The sequence below is a fragment of the Melanaphis sacchari genome, unplaced genomic scaffold (genome assembly GCF_002803265.2).
Source record: "Melanaphis sacchari strain LSU unplaced genomic scaffold, SCAv2.0 Contig43_pilon_pilon, whole genome shotgun sequence".
NCBI classification, from domain to species: Eukaryota; Metazoa; Arthropoda; class Insecta; order Hemiptera; family Aphididae; genus Melanaphis; species Melanaphis sacchari.
This window is the reverse complement of record NW_020271284.1, coordinates 1,842,507-1,865,801: the sequence shown is the minus strand read 5'-3', so window position 1 is coordinate 1,865,801 and position 23,295 is coordinate 1,842,507. Positions and strand designations below refer to the sequence as shown.

The 23,295-nt window shown below is 26.0% G+C and overlaps 2 protein-coding genes across 2 annotated transcripts; one reads left to right on the top strand and one right to left on the bottom strand.

Moving 5' to 3' along the window:
- Positions 1 to 12,316: 12,316 nt before the first annotated feature.
- LOC112597818 (multiple coagulation factor deficiency protein 2 homolog) lies at positions 12,317 to 18,060 on the top strand. The gene is made up of 5 exons (XM_025344039.1): positions 12,317 to 12,460; positions 16,227 to 16,488; positions 17,571 to 17,651; positions 17,719 to 17,840; positions 17,899 to 18,060. Exons 2-5 carry the CDS (start codon positions 16,295 to 16,297, stop codon positions 18,000 to 18,002), a joined length of 501 nt encoding a protein of 166 aa, XP_025199824.1. The 5' UTR covers positions 12,317 to 12,460; positions 16,227 to 16,294; the 3' UTR covers positions 18,003 to 18,060.
- Positions 18,019 to 23,265, bottom strand: LOC112597817 (ribosomal oxygenase 1). The gene is made up of 8 exons (XM_025344038.1): positions 22,953 to 23,265; positions 22,555 to 22,839; positions 21,944 to 22,372; positions 21,667 to 21,883; positions 21,033 to 21,291; positions 20,570 to 20,687; positions 20,027 to 20,237; positions 18,019 to 18,181 (listed from the first exon to the last, which is right to left on the bottom strand). Exons 2-8 carry the CDS (start codon positions 22,833 to 22,835, stop codon positions 18,104 to 18,106), a joined length of 1,593 nt encoding a protein of 530 aa, XP_025199823.1. The 5' UTR covers positions 22,836 to 22,839; positions 22,953 to 23,265; the 3' UTR covers positions 18,019 to 18,103.
- Between the last annotated feature and the right edge of the window lie 30 nt (positions 23,266 to 23,295).

Genomic DNA, 23,295 nt, shown 5'->3' with positions numbered 1-23,295 from the left:
CAAAAATGTATGTTAAGCTATAACTTATAAAGTTATAAGCTATAATAGTAAAATATATACTATAAGGCTAGACGATCGGTTCAATATACGTCATAATAATAGACTAATAGAGATACTTTTTATACACAACAATAATTTCTAAGCGGTAACTTGGCATTAACTTCACAGGTATATCACAGAGCAAGTTATGAACCTATTTCTGATTCTATGAGTTAATGAAAAATCGCGTTATTTTTTTTTTTAAATAATCGTAGAATACGCAAACAAATACATTTTGTTCATTCTTGTTACAAATTATTAGTTATTATTATAAATGAGTATAATAGCGAAAATTATATATAGCTTAAGAGTACAAAACTTTTTCATTTTTTTTTTTTTTGGTTTACACTATTAAAAATATATGAGTTGTTGGTGGTTTTTGGTCCAGAATGAAAAGGAAATCAAATTTAGGTCATTCAACAAAAAAAATAAATAAATAAATAATTTTAAAAAATTTTGATGTTAAATGGTCAAAATAAAGGAAAGCTTAACAGGACAGCTATATGTAAAGTTGACATGAATCGGAAAATCTAAAATATTATTTATCCACACACGTTACGCTAGATGTAAACATTATAGGCAACCAAATTTAACATGAATGTATTTTATACGGGCAACGAAGTGCATGGGAACAACTAGTATTTAGTATTATAATATAATATACTATATAATAGTAGATTAATTTATCTATAGAATTATTTTTTAATACAATTTGCCATACTATTGTCTTAAATCATAAATAATAATTGAACTTTTACTGGTTATTGTGACTTGGAGAGCAGAATAAGTATGAAGCAATCTTATCAGCCCTACATATCACACTTAACACGATGATACTAAGCTCCTGCACAGTGGTTTGTACGGTTTGTAGTAATTTTATTTAACAAAAACGTACGTAGGATATTTACTTTTCATCATGTATAATAGAAGATACAGGTAGTCAATGTAAAGTACATTTAGTTAATCTTTATGTACAAAAAGTAGTTAGTTGAATATTATACAATATATTAACATAAAATATAGTGTCTACCTGTTATAGTTTAAATAACTATTATCTTTCTCCGCAGTCTTAAGTCTAATCTTTGCAGGTTAACTCGTACATTATTATATTTTAGTTGATCGCTGTTTCAAATTCAAAATAAAATTACGTAGATGTCCATTAAACTCGATAGTAAGGATAACAATGCGTGTGGGAATAATCATCTAATAACATTGAAAATATAATAAATTATTGAATACATGGGTTTATATAATTTATAACTGTACCTAAAATATAATAAATATATTAACAGAGTACGTAAAAATTGTCTTCGTTTAAGAGCACTTTGCTACTGCAGTTTACCAATAATCCTAGACTTTACAAAACATAAACACTTAACACAATTTATCTTATATAATATTTAATATAATATAGAATACTTCACTAAGCATGCGCTCAACCCTGTTTTCTAGTTAATAATGAAAAGTACCTAATTCAAATTCTGATTTTAAAATTTAAAATATACTCATAACAACCGTATTTTCAAATTTTCAAAATGTATGCACTATTTAATAAATGTCCTGTGGTGATAAAAAATTCTGTTTTTGATATAAAAATCACCTTTTCTAACTGTAAATTTTTTTTTTTTTTTTATTTGATGTAGTTAATTCAAAATTGAAATGAGTAATTTTTTAGTTATCAAGTTATTAAAATGTTTAAACTAAGGATAATATTCCTTAAAAATGGTTTTAAAAATATTATATAAAATAGCTGATGTAGTACCTATTGGATCTAATGTTATCTATGCTTGGACTAATTCTACAAATCATAAATGTTTTTAAATTAATATTAATTACTACAATTTTCAATTTACCAGGCTTCCCTCCCCATATCTTTTGAACTTCTACCCATGAACCTATTATATTAAGTACACGACATCAAATAATTCGAAAGCTAAACGTTCGAATCATGATTTTGATACATACGTACAATTTTCAGAGAAATTAATCACTAAGTAGAAAAGACGAGGGTACTCGTTTGAAAAGCAGATGTTATAATGTCATCACAAGACATTTCTTAAGTGGTACAAAAATGTCGAAAATTTGAATGCATGGTCTTGAAGTATGTATAAAAATTTCAAAAATACCACATTTTCAATGACTAGATTGTTAGGAGGAACAAAAGGGATGTGCGTATCTGTTTAATCGCCCTGCATGCATACCTGCACGTGTTAGATATACATAGCCATACAGGTATACACCGCATAGGAGGTACAAGTATCTATAAGTTATTGCACATGTACGTCTACATAAACGACTCGTTCGCTATCCCCCCTCCCCTCGGACGAGCACATTGACACTTCGGTGCACACGCCGTCCAAATAATGTATTATTCATGTTTGAAAATTCGTATTTTGTCACACACGCGCCGGTATACGCGACAACATCGAAACCGTCATCGTCACAATATTATATACGGTACACCCACGCCGTACGAACATATAATATAAAGATAAATGCGTGGGTGTGCGCTATAAAGTTCGATCGTATATATATATAATGTTATACGGCCTGAGACGGCAGAGTCGTTATCCGTACCGGTCCCCCTGGTTTTGCTCCGAGTCGTGTCGAATGATATACGCTGTATGTGCACAGCACTACGCCGGGTACCTTTTCAAATCAATACCCATCTAGCCGGCAGAGCGACGGCGTGGCGGCGCACAGTGATGGTACACTGCACTCCGTTCGGGTCGAGTAGTGTAGCCGCGGTTGCCCGGGGTAACCGGTGCCATCCGGTAACGCCCATTTCCACCCTAGCTTTCCCCATCCGGTACCGTCGCCGCCGCCACCATCCCGGAACCGAAGCTTTTCCGTCTCTCGACTTCCTCCTCTTTCCTCTTCCTCCTCTTCTTCATCGTACTCGCCGTCATCGCAGTCATCACCGTCGCCGTCGCTCCGAGCGCGTAATAATAATAATAATAATAATAATGGTGGCCGCCGCTGACTGCAGAATACGGCGCCCTGCTGCTGTTGCTATATAAGCGCGTATATATAAATGTACCAAGAACGCGAGAATGTTTCTATAAATTTCGAGTTTCAACTTTATATATATATATATTTATCTTTAGAAGGCGAAATTGTATTTTTTTTTTTACCCTCTATCCCTTTTCTTGCCCGTCTCTCGTTTTTCTCTACATCTTTTCTCAGAACGTATACTCGTATACTCATATATATATATATATTCACGACTTATCTCTACCCCCGAGCAACGTGATCGTTATTGTAAGTTGCAACGGCAGCAGCAGGCGACGAATATATATATATATATATATATATATATATATATATGTGTATAGTGTATACATGTGGTGTGCGGAAAGGAGAAAAAGAACTTTTATGAAATCTAAAGCTGTGATTTATTTTTTTCCACCGTAATTATGTTGTTGTATATATATATATATTATATACCTGTATATAATGTACCTTTCCGAAATTGGAACGTCCGTGGTCCATTCTTTTATTTATAGAAATTTTTAATACAGTGTATAAATTATTTTACTATGATTTTCTCGTTATTATTATAAAGTTTCATAAAGACTACGCAGGAAAATTTGATTCAATCAGTATAAATTATATACATTATACTTGTATAACTATATATTTATTGTTGTATTATTGTTAGTAATATTATTCTATTTTTTTTTTCAGACGCTTTTAATGCTGTATTGAAAAATTATATATTAGATATAAAATCTTGTACTAGAATATACAAATGTGTACCATAGGTCAGATTATTATGATTTTACATACTTATTTCTAGTATATCCAGTTAAATAAAAGTAAGATATATTATTTACAATTCGAGAAACATATTACATAGAATTTATAAAAAAAATTTTTTTTATTCAAGATTTTTACCAGTTTCAACTACTAAAGTTATTATCCAACATTTTTCCTTTTATAATGTGTTTTATACCTACATAAAAAAAAAATAATAATAATGTTGTTTACATTAAAAGTTTAAAAAAAAATTTATTTTTTATTTTATTTTGTTTATAAAAGCATATATTAAGGGTTGGAGAATATTTAAAATTAATACAATGTTTTTATTTTTAAATATTTTTATGAAGTAAATAATTAATAACAATATTACATATTATTTTTATGCACCAATTCATTGTTATCGTAAACAAAATAAAATACATTTAAACTAAATAATTTAAATGTTTTTTTTTACAGTTAAATAATTATTGAAAGAATATTTAGCATTTTTAAGGACATATAACATCATACATTTAATATTTTAAAAGAATATTAAGAGAATATATTGTCTATTTTAAATATTAAGTTTAAAAGATTTTTAGAAAATATATAAATCCAGTATTTTTAGTCATAACCCATAAGTATATTATATTTATATATACATAAATATTGTTGCTTAATGTTTTTTTTATATGAAAGACTAAAAAGTAATCAAATTAATTCATATTAATTTTAAAACGAGTAGTTATGGTTATACAGTAAGCCTATACAATATTTAAAAATTACAATATAGGTAGGTACATTTAACCTGAAATATTATTAACATTTTAAATGAATATAACGTCATAGGTACACATTATTCTATAGTTAGTATATATATTATATATACCAAATGTACGTTGGTAATTGTATTCAAAATTAAAATTCATAACTACATCAATATTTTTAAATATTTAATTTCTTTATATAGTTTGTATAATTTTACACGTTACTTAAATACAGAGTTGCTTGCAATTTTTTCGAATTCACCTTGGTTATATAATTATTAAATGTATATTATTTGTCTTTCAAAAAACTCAATGAGCAATATAACTATTTTCATTGTGTATATTATCCTATTGAGTCACGTAGACAAAAATATATAGCGAACGATACTGTAATTATATCAATACTAAAATAAGGTAGTACAATAATCTTATTTGAATTCTTGATATACATAGGTATATATATATATGCAAGACCGTTACAAAAAAAAATGGAGGGAAATTACCTTAATATATATTAGCTCTTATATTTCCAACCATTTATGTGTGTACAAATTAGATTGATCAACACTTGTACATGTAATATGTATAACGTATAATATGTATGTATTATATTATAATGTGTAATGACTAATGGGTAAGCAATAATATCAATACGCTTTGCTATTGCGAGTATAAATACTGGAATAAATTATTTAAATTAGATGTTTATCGACATCTATTGATTGTGGTTTAATATTGAATAATTATGTTAGTTTTAACTAAAAATTATATTTAAGCCATATCAAAATTACAAATAGAAATTATTTAACCTAAACCATCCCTATTTTTATGTATTAATTAGTAAAAATAATGCAATTATCCAAAAATGTATCTATAAAACTACTTCCCCGCCATATTATAGTAACATTTAACTATAGGTTATAGGATTTCTTAAAGTACTTATAGGTACTTGACCATTAAAACAATACTTTATAACTAGCTGCTTTACGTCCTTATCAAGTTGAAAATTGAATTTACTGCGTACCCCATCGACTAGTTATTAATTGTTAAATGAGCAAATTAGAAATTCATAAACAAATATTGGTAGTTTTTAACAAATAACTTTTCCATTGATATACAAAAGTTCTAAACAACCGACTGCCATGGCTCATACGTATAAAATAATGTCTCTAATAATGGCTGCTATTTTTCATCTGAAAGATGTAAATATTTACAAATTCAACTGATACGATAAGTGATAAAATACTATTCAAGTATTTAAATAACAGTTACATAATATTTAATCTATTTCAAATGCCCTTATCAATACTAATAACATATTAAACATTCACCCCTTAGAATACGAACAGCAGCCATTTTGTTAGCGATAATAATCGATCAAAGTCGGCTATCTAATTTTTTTTATATATCTGTGAACATTTCAGACAAGTGATGTTGTTCTTTTAAAATTTAACTAATTAATAAATTATTTATAAAATTCGAATAAACTGAATTTATTGTAAATGAAATATTATGTCTTTAATTTTTCCATAAGTTACAGGGACCTAATAATACATCTAATAGATAAGAGCTACAATCAATGAATGAGGTTTATACCAATATTTATTATATTATTGTGTATACAATTCTATACTTAAAAATTAAAACCAATTACATAAAGAAAAAACAAAGACGTTGATATGTACCTATGTGATAAATATAAAATAGGTACTTATCAACTGATATAATCTACTGGCATGATTAAACATACCTATTATACACTAAGGCTTATTCTAATTTTTAAAAAAAACTGTTTTAACCCATAAAACTTTCCATGCACAAGTAAATTATTTAAATATATATATAACCATGTATATATTTGCCCATGCTCTTTTAAAAAAATATGTATACCTGGCAATAGAGATTAGTTTATTAAGAATTTATTATAAAAATCTACATATCTGTACGGCCATCGAATAACCCAGTACCTAAGCTTCTTTGCACACTTTAATTAGTTTTAATAAATTCTAATTGAACTTTGAACTAAGTAATAAATCATTAATTTTTAATACTCAATAGCGGTAATGTGTTTCAATAAACTAACCAATTCTAACGGTTTTATAAGCTTCTTACCATTAATAATTTAAGTGTTTAGGTCAGTGCTTAGTAAATTTTAAGATTATCAATTATTAATTAACATTGAATTCAATGGTTAAAATGGATTCGTTGAAAATACAGTAATACTCAATAATATAGTGAATTATATGACGATGATATCTAACACTAAAATATTATTTATATTCAAATACTTATGATTAAAAGCCACCAAAACGTATCCCTGCGTATCAAAACATTTTATAGTCTTCTTCATTTTTATTAATGTTTAATAAATAATACATTTATGTACTCCCTAAAATATTTTAATAACTATATAACTACTCAATATTTTACAATAATTAGCAAACTGATTCTAAACATTGACACAATTGTTGTCATGAAGACATGAGGTAGCAAAATTACAATAATTTATTTTTATCATTAATATCTAACCAATATAACTTAATAACGCTAGAAAAGATAATCCCCACATTCATTTTGTACTGTACCAGCCTTGTGTATTTATATGTTTGTAACAGGCTTCAGTGATTCGTTTAGATTTTAGTTAATTTTTTTCTTGACTATTTGATTATATATATAAAGTAAAGAAAATAACCAGTAAAAATATCTCCAATCAGAATATCCCTAGTCAAAAGTATCTTTGATGGAAATATCTCCCATGAAAATATTTAATAATATTTAAAAGTATGTTATTGTAATTATAATATGTAAGTATTACAAAAATTAAATAAATAAATTTAAAATCTAATCAAGGTATAACTTAAAATTTATATTGTGGGTAATTCCCCTATAATATTTCATTGATGTAATTTTGTTATATTGACTTACCATTTTAAACAGTCGTTCATCGTAATCATTGAACTTTTTTCTTTTTTTTAGACTTGGTTTACCCGACAAAGATTGCTCCATTTTAACCTAAACATGAGATAATTCAGTAATATATTGTTAAATACATAAATATTAAATAAAATATCTCTTGTAATGACTATTCTCGTTTTAAAAAAATTATAACTTTTCAAATCGTAACATAATTTGTGGCTAGAGATATTTTTAACAGGTATTTTGTATCTGAGTATTTTAAACCAGAGATATTTTGACCTAGAACCACCAATATAACCTATCTGCAAAAATTATTTTAAAGAATTTTACAAGTATTTATACAATTTTGATTTAATTTTGAAGACCATACCTCAAAAGTAGAGAACTGAGATATGTGAATTTTTCTTCAGTCTTATTTTTTTTTTCATATCGGAATAAGATAGGTAGGATTATGACATGTATATAATTACGTAAACAATATTTATAAGTCAAAATAATGCCATATTGAGTTTTATATTTAAAAATTCTTTACAATGCTATGTACAAAATTGTCTTCAGTGCATTTTAATAATATTGTTACTAATTACTTGATTTACTCATAATAGTTAATGTTCGATCTTTCAATTATTTAATGATGGAATAATTAATGATAATCGTTATAATAATTTATATGCTTTATATTTATAATATAATATTTAAATAAAATAATTAAAAAATATGTTATTAATATGCGATTATAAGCATTCTACTATATCTAGTATTTTAAGATTGTTATTGGACATGTTTCAACCATCTTGGCTGTATAATTATACAGAGATAATAGTAGTAGTATATTTTACATATATACCTACTCGTACTTTATATATATATCATACTATATAATCAAATTATAAATTTTATATACATTATAAGATATTTATTTCATAAATATTTATTAAATTCAAATTTAATCTGTCTAATATAAAAATTAAAATATAATACCTACTGCAACAATCAATTATTCAATACTGTTTTAACATTTAAAATAAGTTTAAGTTAAGGTAGAGTAAGAACGATATTAAATTATACTTTGTACATATTTGATTAAAACTTTTTTTCTTTCAGGGAAAAGCAGTTGAAATGGTCAATCCCAGAGATTCCAATATCAACCAAAGTACGTCTTTAAAAATTAGTCAACGAAGTTTTTGACCCCATTACTCTACAAATAACACTACTATATTGGTATTTATTGCTTAAATGACAACGTTTTCGTTACTAGTGATAAATAAAGCATAAACATTATTTTTATTGTTTATACGATTAAGTGACATTACGAATTTTTAAATTTGTATACAGAATAAATAACTAACAATAATATTTCACAAATACAACTTTTCAAAATTAAATTTTATTGCTCATAATTAATCTCTTTCTGACTAGAAGTTATATGATCAATACAGACATAATTACAAGTCTTTATAAAAAGAAATACGTTTGCTTTTCAATAAGATGCGACGACGTTATACTAAAGTTTTGTAAGTTTTAAAGCATTGAACAATTTATGAAAAGGATAAAGTTTAAGAATCAAAATGGTTTATTTTAAAATTGAACTAATTTCAGAGAAGAGCTTACTTTTACTTCGTATTTATTAAAATTTATTATAAAAAATACGCAGTGCTTTATACACTTGCAATATAAACCAATAATTATCATATTTTCATACAACCTACCTATATAATTTATTTATACTCGTATTATATCATTTATTAATTATACTGTATTAAATACTTAGTAAATTAGAAGTTTTATATAATTTTAATAAACCCATTAGCTACTTTAAGCTATGCATTATGTCATATGTATGATTTCTAAATATTGTAAAAACTAAATTTCTCTATATTAACATAGTATAATAGTAGATTTAGATTGTACAATATGAAATTAACTAACTTCTACATAATTATTATAAGGAATAAATTTTATAATCACCACTCATTAATAAATTTTCATAACCCAATGGCGATTAACCTGTTATAATATTACATACTTGATGATCAATAATTAAATTAATTACTAATACCTTATATTATATCACATAATTATTTTATATGTTATATACTTCTTTACATATAAATCAAATAGAAAAATTAATGTCAATACAATTCATTATATTATATTGATGTAAATGTATATTGTACATTTGTTTAAGCTGTATGTATAGTAAAAGTATAATTTCTTAACAATAAAAACGAAAATTAGTATGCAATGCGTAGAACTTTATGTATAGAAAAATTTTACAGACAAGAAATAAGAATAGAATTATAGAGTAGATGCAAGTACCTGACAAAAGAAATAAAGTAAATGTATTCGCCTATAAATACATAAACCCGGTCTCGTTTTCATTTAATTTTGAATGAAGAAGTTATACGACAGGCTAAACCAAATGTGGTAAAAGTTTTTTTTCAATCTGGCTTGGAAAGAATACAGCTATATATTACTCCTAAAGATACCGAAGAAATTGAACTCGGGGGAAATAGTGAATTTTACAACTTATAGAAAAGTCTCTTTTCACTCCATCTTAAAAATTAACAATAGTCTAAAAATCGACATTAAAATATTTAATTTATAACCTGATGACATGCAATAATTTTTAAATACATACAAAAATAGTTCCTTAAACTTCACTAATTATATTAAAAAATTATACTAAAAAATTAAATTTTTTTACATATTTTTTCGCCGATGGCATGTCAAGACAAGGTTTCTTTTTCTCTTAAACATAATATTTTTCATCTAAATACGATTAAAATATGTTCAAATTTTATACATCTATCTAAAACCATACATAATATTTTAATAACTTTTAAATATTATAGTTACAATTTAAAGTTAATCATCATCATACTTAAGTATTTTAATATTTTTAATTTTATGATATTTTAATATATGATTGGTGTATATAACGTAATTTAACTTTACGGGTATAAAAGAATTATAAGTAACCAGATTATTATTAAAATTGTACACATTTCAATAGATGTAAAAAACATACAAGAACAATAAAATTATGAAATGTTATAAGTACGAGCATTGTATATAAATAAGTATATCAAGTATAAATATAATAGAATGTATGTTTTTTCTATTGTACGTGGAACGTGATTAGATAATAAAAACATATTATACAGAGAATTTTATTGAGAAAAAGAATAAATTTAATATAAAGTGTAACCAAGATTGAATTGATGGTGAAAAAAAAGGTTATAGGATCACTTCAATAGTAAATAAAATAAAAAAAAAATAGATAGTAGCAGTTGAAATGTATTGGGTGAATGTAGACATATTATGAGGACGTGCATAAGGTTGTATTGCAAAAAAATGTGAAAGGAAAATAAACTAAAAAGAAAATTGATGAATGCAATAGCAAAAAGTAGCACTAAAATATATATATATACACGCATTACTTACAAGTAAAATAGACAATTTTGTAGATCGACTAAATAAAGGAATAAAGGGAGGAAATGTCAAAATTAAATTGAACCATTGATGATAAAATGAAGTAGGTAGGTACAAGATAGACAATGCCTTAAGGAAATTTTTAATGCGTACAATAGACATACGAGTAGATACTTTAAATTACATTTAAAAATTATTGAAATTAAGCATAAAAGCTATAGTTTGTTGTTTATTTAGGTTTCAACTTTTATAATTGGAAGGAAATAAAATTATAAATAATATTTGTTGTATATACATATAATATGTTGATCTATAATAATATAATTATGTATAATATTATTTAAAAACCAAGAACATAAAATAATCTAAGCAAATATACAATGATAGTTATGAATGGCATAAGTATGGTAATTGAATTTTAATTGTTCTAATTAGATTGTACTAGATACCTACCGATCATATAGATTATTTTGTACCGTTATATTATTAGTCTTATTGATTTACAATATTTGTTAACACCTAACAAATTATAAGCAAAAGTTGTATTTTCTCAATAGTAAATCATAAAATTATTTTGTCATATTAAAATATAAAATATGTCAAATTACAGCGCTAGACTAAACAGATTGTTAAAATAGTATACTAGTATGTATAATGTACCTACAATGTATAATATATGTTTCTATGTGTTATTGATATAAATTGTTTTTATTTATATTAATTGTGTTTTTTATTTATAAATATTATCATATTAAAAATAAAAAAATTATTATAAGAAATATCAATAATTTGTTGTTAAAAAAAAAAAAAAATGTGTATTACTTATCTGATTAAATTTTAATTATGTAAAATTATGATACTAATAATGTATAATTACGTATCTCCATAATATATTATCGAGCACAACGACCAGTTTTTATAGAAGTTTCAATTTACGAATAGAATCTTAACTTCCCTGTAGAAATAGCTGTATGAAACAGCATGTTGAAATGGGGCACCGAATATGATTATCACCAAAGCCAATAATAATAATAGTTGGATAACAGCTATGGTTTTATTTTTATATTTTAGTTTTTCACTGATCAAATAAAAATATATTTCCATTCAAAAAAAGCCTAGTCCAAACCAAAAGTTCTCAACAGTCAAATATATCGGGTAAAACGATTTTTCTTCTCTGCCAGGCACCAGTTATTGCAAAATTTTGTAAAATTGACAAAGTCCAAGTGCCAAAAATTAACAGAACACCCACATGCCCGACATGACCGCAGAAATTAAAATAAATATTTTCTAGGCAACTGAAATGTTACATAGAAACCCTACCGCTATCTATCGGAATTTAATGCACACGCGTATACCATGCGAAACTACCCTTTATTTTGGCGAACTCACTTCATATTGATCCGACGCTACTTGATGTCCGTATATAATAGGTAGCACGAGAACTCGTATCGAGCGAATTGTTTCGCTGATACCGAACGTTATCACATCTCGTATAATAGATAGTATTATAATCAAACCACTCACATCTCCACAGATTCCTGCTGCAAAGTTTCAAAGTATAGGTACGTATGATGTATTGACGATATTTGATTTGTTTAATAATATATACAATCTAAAATCGTTAAATGCTGTCAAATAATAATAACTGATTACGAGAGAAATATTTTATTTTTTTTTTTTTTTTTTGTCTCATTCCCGTCATCCCGGTAAGACCTGTTTTTTGGTGGAAGCGTGTACCTTTTCAGGGTATATTTTCGTGTATTTCTTTATGTCGGTAGTATTTTTTTATTTAATATTTTTAAAATATGATTTTGGATGATTGTTATTTTACACCTTTTATAGATGGTTCACAAATCATGGTTTAATAATGCTCATTATAGGGTAATAGTTTTTAGTTTGTTTAAATGAATAGTAATTTAAATTTTTTCTATTAAGTATTTTATATAATACGTTTATAGTGAGTAGGTAATAATTTAATAGTTTAAAATGATGTAATGTAATACCTGTACGAGGAAAAATACAGTATGGCACTGTGTAATATTAATATACACTCTGGCTATATAGTACTCAATGTTCAATGCGATTTAGATTTCGTACAATCCTTGTACGAGTATCTTAATACTTAATGAGCAGTATGTTAGAAAAAAACTTTTAAGCTCATTTCGTGCCTATCTGCAATATCTATGTATACATATACTATAGTCTAAACATTAGTTTATTATGTTAATAACAATAAATATAACATGATACAATTTAATTTAATTCATATAGGTATATTTATAAATTTATCAACTAGTTACAATAATTGTGAGATAAAAAGGTAATATTTATAGGTACATTTAGATAAATTTACTGATAAAATCTAATTTTATAATATTTATTTACCTATGTGGACCACCTGAGCATGTATTTTAAATATAATTAAATATTAATAGATATCAACCAAAAATATACAAAAAATCAATCGGTCGCCGAAATATATAGCGATTGAGCTTATTGTTTCGTTGACGTATTTTTTTACTACTTTATAAGCTCGCATATTATTTCGTTTAATCGCTATACATAAGAAACTAGAGACTGTCCAGTGTCTGGACATGGATTGATGACGACAATGAACAGTTTTCTAGTTACAATGACGTGTAAAGAAACGTTTCCATTCATTTCAAACGAAAACGCTTTAAAGCACTGCACGTCATCGTGTCTAAAATCTGTCAGCTGTATGTATAATAGTAAATTATTTTAAGACCTGTCGTGCTATTATAATAGGGTATGTGTACCGTAGCGTATGTACATTTGAAACCGACTATTGTTCGACAACCCTTTTGTGTAGGTACCTACCTACTCTGCGACCGATCGTCCTCGTAGAACATATTGCCAAAATTTTAACCCTATATAAAATGTTTAAAACATAATATACATATATATATTATTAGATTGTGATTATAATCTCGCTTATAGTCCTATTATTGCGGATCACTCGCGAAATCGTATAGGTATTCGATTACACATCCAGACATCCTCGATAACATTATTTTATATGTTTATAAGCTTATCGCGTCAACATTTAATGTTTTATATTATTATACCAACGAATTCATAAATTCTATATAACTTCATAAAGTTTTGACAAATAACATATATATGTGTATTATAAGATATCCAAATCCAAAAGTTTATAAATTCTGATAAAATGTCAAATCCATTATTGTAAACTAATAAATTATTATATGCTGCATGCAGGCTACAAATTACAATGCAAAACGAATATTAACTACATTACATAAAAGAAAAATCAAACCTTGTGGGGTCTAGATATTGTTGCAATAATATACTATTTTGTACAATCAATGATGTAATCTAAATTCGTTCAGATACTTTGGTATGCAGGGAATGATTGTACATGCTAGTATCTCCTATCCACCTCGCTCAATTTTTTATTTAATTATTTATTTATTCAAATTTTAATTTATAGAACTCTTTAAAAATATACTTATTAAATAATAAGTAGGTAGATCCAATACAGCACAATATGTTTTATATTTTTATAAATCCGTGTTTAAGAAATATATTATTTATATTAGTATAAATACATTAATAAACTCAGAAACTACTCGTTCAAATTTTGATTTAGATATTTCTAAATTTTCAAAAAAATTCATCAGTGAGAAACATTTGTTAGTATTCTTATAATTCGCTGTCGTATTTATATATATCTAATAGTAATTAATAAATTATTATTGCGAACTACGAATATTAAAAATGTTAAAAAAACACTAATGTACGAGCTTATGAGCTATTAACAATCGACAATCATTAATGTTTTAAAAATGCATATACTATGCTTTAACCTAATAATTATTAATTGGTCAAAAATAAATATTTTTTCTCTGTTAAATACAACACTTATGGTACTAGCTATTTAACGTACCTAGGTAACATTTCTCATATACCTAATCAAAAAATCAATAATTAAACCATGCCGAATAAAACGCCAAATTCAATAATTACCTATTATAAAAACTTTGAACAGTTAAAAATACAAACATCATATTTTTTATAAAATGTCATCATATTATAAGTAGATAGCTATACTAATAAATCAGTTTTCCATTTGGGTACTTAAAGTAGTTTTACACATATCTTTAAAATATCTATTCTAAAAATAATCAATTTTTTATACATTAATATTGTATAATAAGATTCCTATCTAACTAAAATCAAAAAAAATTGATATCTATAATTATTTATAAATAAAAATTATTTTTTTATTTGACCAACGATAATTTATTAGTGTAATACGTATAAATAAATTTAGAATAATTAGTTGAAAACTAACTCATTATCGCCATTTGCCGTAAGTATTACATAATTATAATTAAAAAAAACATAATAAACGGCACTGGCTAAACCACATACGCGATAGATATAAAAAATGGCTACTGAATCACAAGAACACAATAAAAATAATGATTTTAAAGAATGATATCATCTTTCGCTACGTCGAATATCATCGACATTTGTATACAAACGTGAACGTCAGACGCATAACACACCCAACGCCTAATCTGTGTACCTATAGTAACTACCTTTATCACGGTGTAACATAGATAACTGACAAATTAAATTTAATAACTATGTATACCTATAATAAGAAATGGGACTTTAATTCTAATAAATAATTTAAAATAAAACAGTTATTTACTCCTATCTGATAAAATATTATCAATATTACCTATATTATATTGAAAACATTTTAAATATCGATTATTTTATAACAAAAGTTAATTAAATGCTGAGGTCTTCGATTCTTTCTGTAACACTTGTACATCATACCTAAATCACGTATAATATTATATTAGGTGCATGTAACATTTATACGCTGCACAAGAATACTGCAGTCATTACTCATTATATCATAGTAAAATAAGCCCAGCAATATTCGGAAAGAACGATAAAGAGGGTAGAGGTATATAGTATGGAGATAGAGCGATAGTGGGAAGGTAAAAGGGTTTTTTTCCTCAAAGTGCAGGCAGGACATGGGCCCCCGCCGATTATTAGATTTAACGTTGTCGTCATCGCCGCCACTGGAGACGAGTGGTGATCGGACCACGCTGGGTTCTCGTCGGCCGTGAAATGACCGTGGTGCGCGAGCCGAGTAAATCGAATTTGCAGATCGCTGGCTCGCGTACGTGCGGGGCGCGGTTGCAGGCGAGACCGGTCTACGCGGCGCATCTGTCGCGCGCGAAAACATTATTCCGTTAAGCGGATAATGAAATGAAATAAAATAGAAATGGAAAAAAAAATATACCCCGTCGTATGTGCGTACAGGAGTAGACAGCGAGGACCGAAAGAGTCGGCGGTGGCGCGGGCGAAGGGATAAACTCGCACGGTACGACATGAGAGGACCGGTGCTGGCCGAACTGTTGCTGGTGGGCATCGCCGTCGGGTTCCAGCGGGGTCCGCACCACCCCAGGGCCGCTGTGTCTGGCGAACTGAGAATCGAGAGCAACCACCACCGCGAGCACAAGCACCCCAAGCCCATGGGCGACACAAAATTCACCCAAGACAAACCGATACTGCACGACAAGAGGTCAGTGACGACGAGTATAAAATATATCATACAGCACACTATGTGATCGTGTATATACGTATTATATAGGTGCCCACGCTATAAAAATGATTACAATAAAATTGCGACCGTTCGTTTTTTGTAACGATTGTGCAGTAGCGCGGCACCCGTGACCCAAGAGTTTCGCGTGCGGGTCGCGGGCATACTCATGTCCTCCTCAGCCAACCCCTCTAGCGCGACGATCCACCTTACATTATTTCCCATAATCACCCCTCATAACACTTATATAACATACCTAGATAGGTTCTATAAGGAGGACCCCTGTTGTTTAAATTTCATGTCACAAATTATATGGACATTGCACGAGGCCATACATGTATAACTGTATAAGTACCTACTACGTAAATGTTTTATAAATAATTATGAGTCACAATTTATGACTAAAAAAACCCTTATTAATCTATTTTTTATTTTTTACTTACATACCAAGTACATAACGTTTTTAATTTAAAGCAACTCATTCACATCGCGTACGTATACCTAACCAAAGAAATAAATTGTCATTTTTTTTTTTTTTTAGCAAGTATCTTATGATAGTATCTACCGACAAACAATTTTTTCAATTTTGTTTAAATTTTTAAATTTTTATATTTTATATAATATAGTTATCACTGATGTTACTTTACGAATTATGACCCTCTAAAACCTTTTATGCCAATCAAATATTTTAAAACTACTCACTGTTTCATCTTCAAATGATTTTTTAATCATTTCATGAATTTCAGTCGCTGATTTACAATTCGCTCCTACATAACTACATAAGTACCAACTTTTTAATTCTAATAAGTTGATTAAACATAGGTTAAAATATAAAATTTATTATTATTTTATTAAAACGTGTTCTACTGTCCTGTTAACCATTATAAACAAATAAATGTACTTAAGTTTTAAAAATAAGAGAAATTTTTTTTTTTTTTTTGTATAACCCGTTAACCCCCCTGGCAATGCCACTACATAGCATTGTGTTTATACTTGGAACACAAATATAAATATATATATATATATATGTAATATGTATATATATTATTTTAAAAATTAAACAGGCATATTGAAGAGGATCTTGGACTTCCAGATATAGACGATAGTAATTTAACAGATGAAGAATTAGAATTTAGATATTTCATGTGGGTAACATACACAAATAATAAATATTTTGTAAATAACTAATTAATCAATTTCTTAATTGTATAGTGCTCATGACTATGATAAAAACACAATGCTTGATGGATTAGAATTAATGTCAGCATTTGCTCATAATATGGAAAACTATGGTGATACGGAAACAAAGATATCAAATTTAGAAAATTACACAGGTACCTAGGTAAATTAAGTATTTAGTAATAAATAAAAAATACTATAACTTTTTTTTAGATTTAGTTGATCAAATACTGTATGATGATGATACAAACTATGATGGATTTCTCAGCTACACTGAATATGTAATTGCCAAGAACAAGCATTTACAAAATATATAAAATATTAAATAACTTTTTTCAAAATGCATTGTTTATTATAAATTAAGTATTATTTCAAACATAAATTTTAATATGTATATTTTAGTTATTTCTTTCAATAACTAATTAGACATAGCAGTAATATTTTTTGAAGTAATTAACAATCCTCGTTCCCATAAATCATTCACAAGCTGCAAAACCTGGAACATATTCATATTAATAAGTATTATATACCTCTAAAATGAATAATAATCAAATAAAACTAATTTTGTTAATATTTACAAAAAAAAAAATAAAAATAACTACAATTTTAATATAAGTTCTAACACTAATTACTTTATCGATAAGTAGATATTAGTTAGTTTTAGTTTTTGATTAATTACAGTTTGTTATGTTTATAATTTATATTCATATTATAATATATTACAGTACTTTTACTTTAGTTATGGTAAAAGTATGAATTACAAATTATTGTTGTTTATAGTTAGGTATTTACTAACAAGTAATATTTTACTTATGAAAAAAAAATGTGAATTATACAAAATTTAATTTAGTCTGTATTAAAATACAGCGAGCAAATGTTAAAACATAATATATGTACATGTAAAAAATAATATGATAAAATTATAACAAAAATGAAATCAGTGATTTTCCAAACTAATAAAATGTTATATTATATTAATAAATACTATTGATGAATATTGATGATATAATGAATGGTAAAATTAAATATTTTATTACATTTTATTATAAAATAGTAAGATATGTTTAAAATACTGTAGATAATTTAATAGAAATCTAATAAATTAACAAATCTTTAAACAAGATATACCGTGTGTTCTCCAATTTAGGGAACATTGAATTTCTCGGCCGGATTAAATTGAAATAAATTTAATTTTTTTACAAGCTAGTAGTACATAAATACATAATTATAGATAATCTTTTAAGTTTTTATCATTTCCATGTACACATGCACAATAAAAATATCTGTTTTTGAATAGCAACAACTATTATGAGCACGATATTCAGATAAGCCATTTTTTTTAAATAATTTTGATGTATCAACTATGGTTCTAAATTAAAAATTAACTGAATAAAAGCCATTTCCTTTTTAATAAATACATTTTTACAATTCATTTAAGTGCATAAAATCATTTATAATTATCATTGGTTAATTTTTGACTGTTTTAATGTATTTTTTTTTTTTGTATACATGTTATAAATAAAATTTACATAATATGGGTATACATATCGCACATTTGTTTATTAAATATTATTTATAACAGTTATTTTATAATTATACAATTTGTTAAATAAATTGCTTAAAGTTCCCTCCATTATTTTCTACGCATAATTGAAATTGTTGTAGACATCCTCTATTCGTTGCTAACATTAAATAACTTATAATATGTTATATTGTTATGTTATTACTTATTACTAATTACACAATACAAGCAACCACAATTTTATTTTTAAATCTGCAAGACTGACTGGTGGATCTTTGTAAACTATTGTTTTTAAATTCCTCATAAAAAAAATCAAATGAAGTAATATCTGGATATCTTGCTGTTTATTGAATGAGTCTTATTTATAAAACGTAAAATAAAAATATGTAAAAACATTCAAAAATTAACCAATAATAAATTATTTTAAATTATTTTATGCACTTAAATGAATCATAAAAATGTATTTGCTTATTGAAAAGGAAATTACTTTTATTTTGTCAATTTTTAATTTAGAACCATAGTTGATACATCAAAATAACTTTAAAAAAATTAGGCCAATCCTAATATTGTGTTCAAAATAATTGTTGTTATTCAAAAAAATAAATATTTTTATTGTGCATGCGCATACCGAAATGATAAAAATTTTAAAAATTTATCTATAAATGTGTATTTATATACCACTAGCTTGTAAAAAAAATTTTGATTTATTCCAATTTAATTACGCCTGAGAAATTCAATGTTCACTAAATTGGTGAATACACGGTATACTATACATCATTTCTCATTTTTTTTTTTTTTTTGTAACTTATTAATATTTACCTGTTCATTGTCATCACATAAGTCAGATACTTTAATAAATGATGGATAAATATTAAACAATTTCTTTACAAATAATCCCATTTCATCTGGTATGACAATAAATTGACACTCATTACTATGCAGCTGTTTTGAGTTATCTAGATTATAATAAAATCTTAATTCATTTATCATTTGATCAGTATCTTCATCCAACATACTTTCTTCAACCAGCCTACAATAATACCATTTTACTACTTTAATTATACTACAATACATATTACATATCAACAGAACAAACCATAAGGGTATTTTAAAAAAATATTTTTCAATAAATATTAAATATAAAAAAAACTTTAACATGACTTTATTTGAGATAATTTTTAAAATCAAATGTCAAATACAATTTCCAAGAATTATTATGATTTGTATCACAATAATATACATACATTATTCCAATCAATATTAAAAGTATATTTAACATTCAAATCGTTTTGAGATTATAATCAAGATAAAAATTAAAGCTCATTCTTAATATAATCAATAGATTTCTATAGTGTGTCTTACCTAAAACAATTTTTACGAATAAGTTTAACTTCAGCAATTTCAAGATCTATCATTGGTTTAGTGGTTGTTCCATTAGGTAACATTTTTGTACCATTAGTAACTGTTCGTAGCAGTTCATCTGTAAAAATAAATAAATTGTTTCTACATTTCAATTAATTTAAATATGACTTATATCACATAACAATAAGTCTACAGTTTGAAGAATTTCAGTATTCATTGATTCATGATTGTATGTATAAACATAATAAAGTTTAATATTTGTTTTATTATATTTAACTAGCTTTCTAAAGGCTAATAAACAACAATTATTAATATTTATTTTATAATTTCATACAACCCAAATACTTATGGTAGATTTAGTTATACTTTTATTTTATTTTACTATATATAATATCGTCTTTGTTAATATCATTCACTATATCAATAACAAATAAGTCTTATCAACTTACAACAAGTAACTTACCATTAGACATTGATGGAGGTAATGAGTTTGTGTAATAATTTTTTAATGAAAACATGTCAATATCATGATCAAGATCGATGTGATTTTTTAAATTTCCTACAAGTTGATTGATTTGATTTTCAAATTGTTGTCTTTGAACAGTACGAGGAAGTGGCTTTTCTGATTCGCATAAGCCTCCAAAATGTTGGTATCCAATAGGTAATCCAGATCTATAGGATATATCATTCTTCAAAGCATTATTTAAAGAATTATTAACCACCTAAAAATAACAATTTATTAATTTTTTCTAAAAAGTTGATAAGACAATATTTATTTAATTACAATTAATAAATTATAAAAAATAAAATAATAATAATTAGTTTTAATACATTTTAAATAGGACTATAAAAAAAGACAAACACAACAATTTGTAGGATAATTGATAAAATAAAAATAAATAATTTCCTTTGATTTAATGTATTTAAACTGATAAATTAAAATATGAAATTAAATATCGAAAACTCAAATCCAAGTTAATATTAAAAGATAAACTCAAATGATATTAAAATCTAAAAATTAATTAATTACAAATTGGAAAAAAACAATATTATATATAAAAACATAAAGAGAAAATATAAAAAATTAAACATTTTACCACTTGAAGAAAATCATACATAGAATTCTGTTGATATGATGAAAATGTCAAATGTAAAGAATGTGTTTCTGTAAATAAAGTATCAGCTTGATGTATATATCCTCTAGGCATATACAAAAAATCTCCAGGTCTCAATATTACATCAAGAATTGGTTCACCTACTTCATTTTGATCAAAATTTTTGCTTGAAGTCCTTGGCAGAGTTTCAAACTCACTTCTAAAAATAAAATTGTAAGAAATATATTATAACCAACTATGAATGTCTAATAACATTTACCTTGGTTTATAAACCCTCCAATGTTTTTCACCATCTACTTGCACAACAAATGCTTCAATATCATCGTAGTGAGGAGCAAACCCTTGAGAAAATGATGGTGTAAGGTAAACATTACAACCAACTAATGAGCCAAAATATTCTTGTAGATTAGCCATGAACTTATAAATTTCTGAAGCGAATAGCTGAGGGTTCAGTAACCGGACACTACACCCATTGTTGAAATAATCCCAAACAACATGAGGAAAAGCTCGGCCAACTGGATTATGTGTTTCACGTACATTGTCTGTATAAGATGTAATATCTACATTTGTCCCATATTGAAGGTTATTTTCACGAAGAATGGTATCAAACTCAGTAAGAGAAAACAACTGTGAAAAGTAATTAGAACTATTTCTTGGCACATGCAGGATAGTTTTCTCCCAATTATTCCTGAAAAACAATAAATTTAAATTCAGTGACTGGTATAAATTATACTACACTTTAAAATCAAATTGTCAGTGAAAATCAAAAAAATAGTTATTATCTAGATCTTATATCAAAAATATTAACACAGATACACAAGTAAAATGAATATAATATTATAATATAGATAATAATACGTATTCACTTACTTCATGAAATTGTCTATACTGATTGGATGTATTAACCATTCAAACAATTTTTGTCCCGTTTTGGAAGAATCTTTTAAATTGAGATTATAAATATTATTTAAAGTATGACTTTTGAGTTTTTTTAAATCCTTAACATCTTTTTCATTTTTAGTAATTTTAACAGAAATTTTTTTGAATTTCTTCTTGTTTTTATGTTTACGGTTCACGCTGTCCTCAATATTTCTCTTCTTAGCATAATACTCAAATGCAGACATAGTGTTGTTACGTTTATTTTTATTCATAAATCTGTTAGACAACCGAAACTGAAGTATTAAAACTATAACTTTTTTTAAATTAATTATTAATTGCTAATATTGTTAGATAGTAGATACTTATTACTTTATCAGTGACCGACTAACCTAACTTTAGGTCATGTGGCTATGTTATTTGCCTTTCAAGGTATAATCCATAGAGTAATATAGAGACTAGAGGGGCCGTTGTTTTCATAAATTGAAGCCAGAACTTGAATTCCTTTTTCAGAACTACCATTTCATACCATTTTATACAAATAAAAATAAAAATATATTGTACTGTTTGGTTCCTAGGTACCAACCATAAAGTAATTTTAAATAGTGAGCGCCCTCCTTTATATTACTTTGATATAATAACAGAATAGTTTTATCATCATTTATTATGTTATCAATATATCAATAAATAAAATTACTTTAAAATCTTTGAACATTTTAAACAGCAAACAAAATT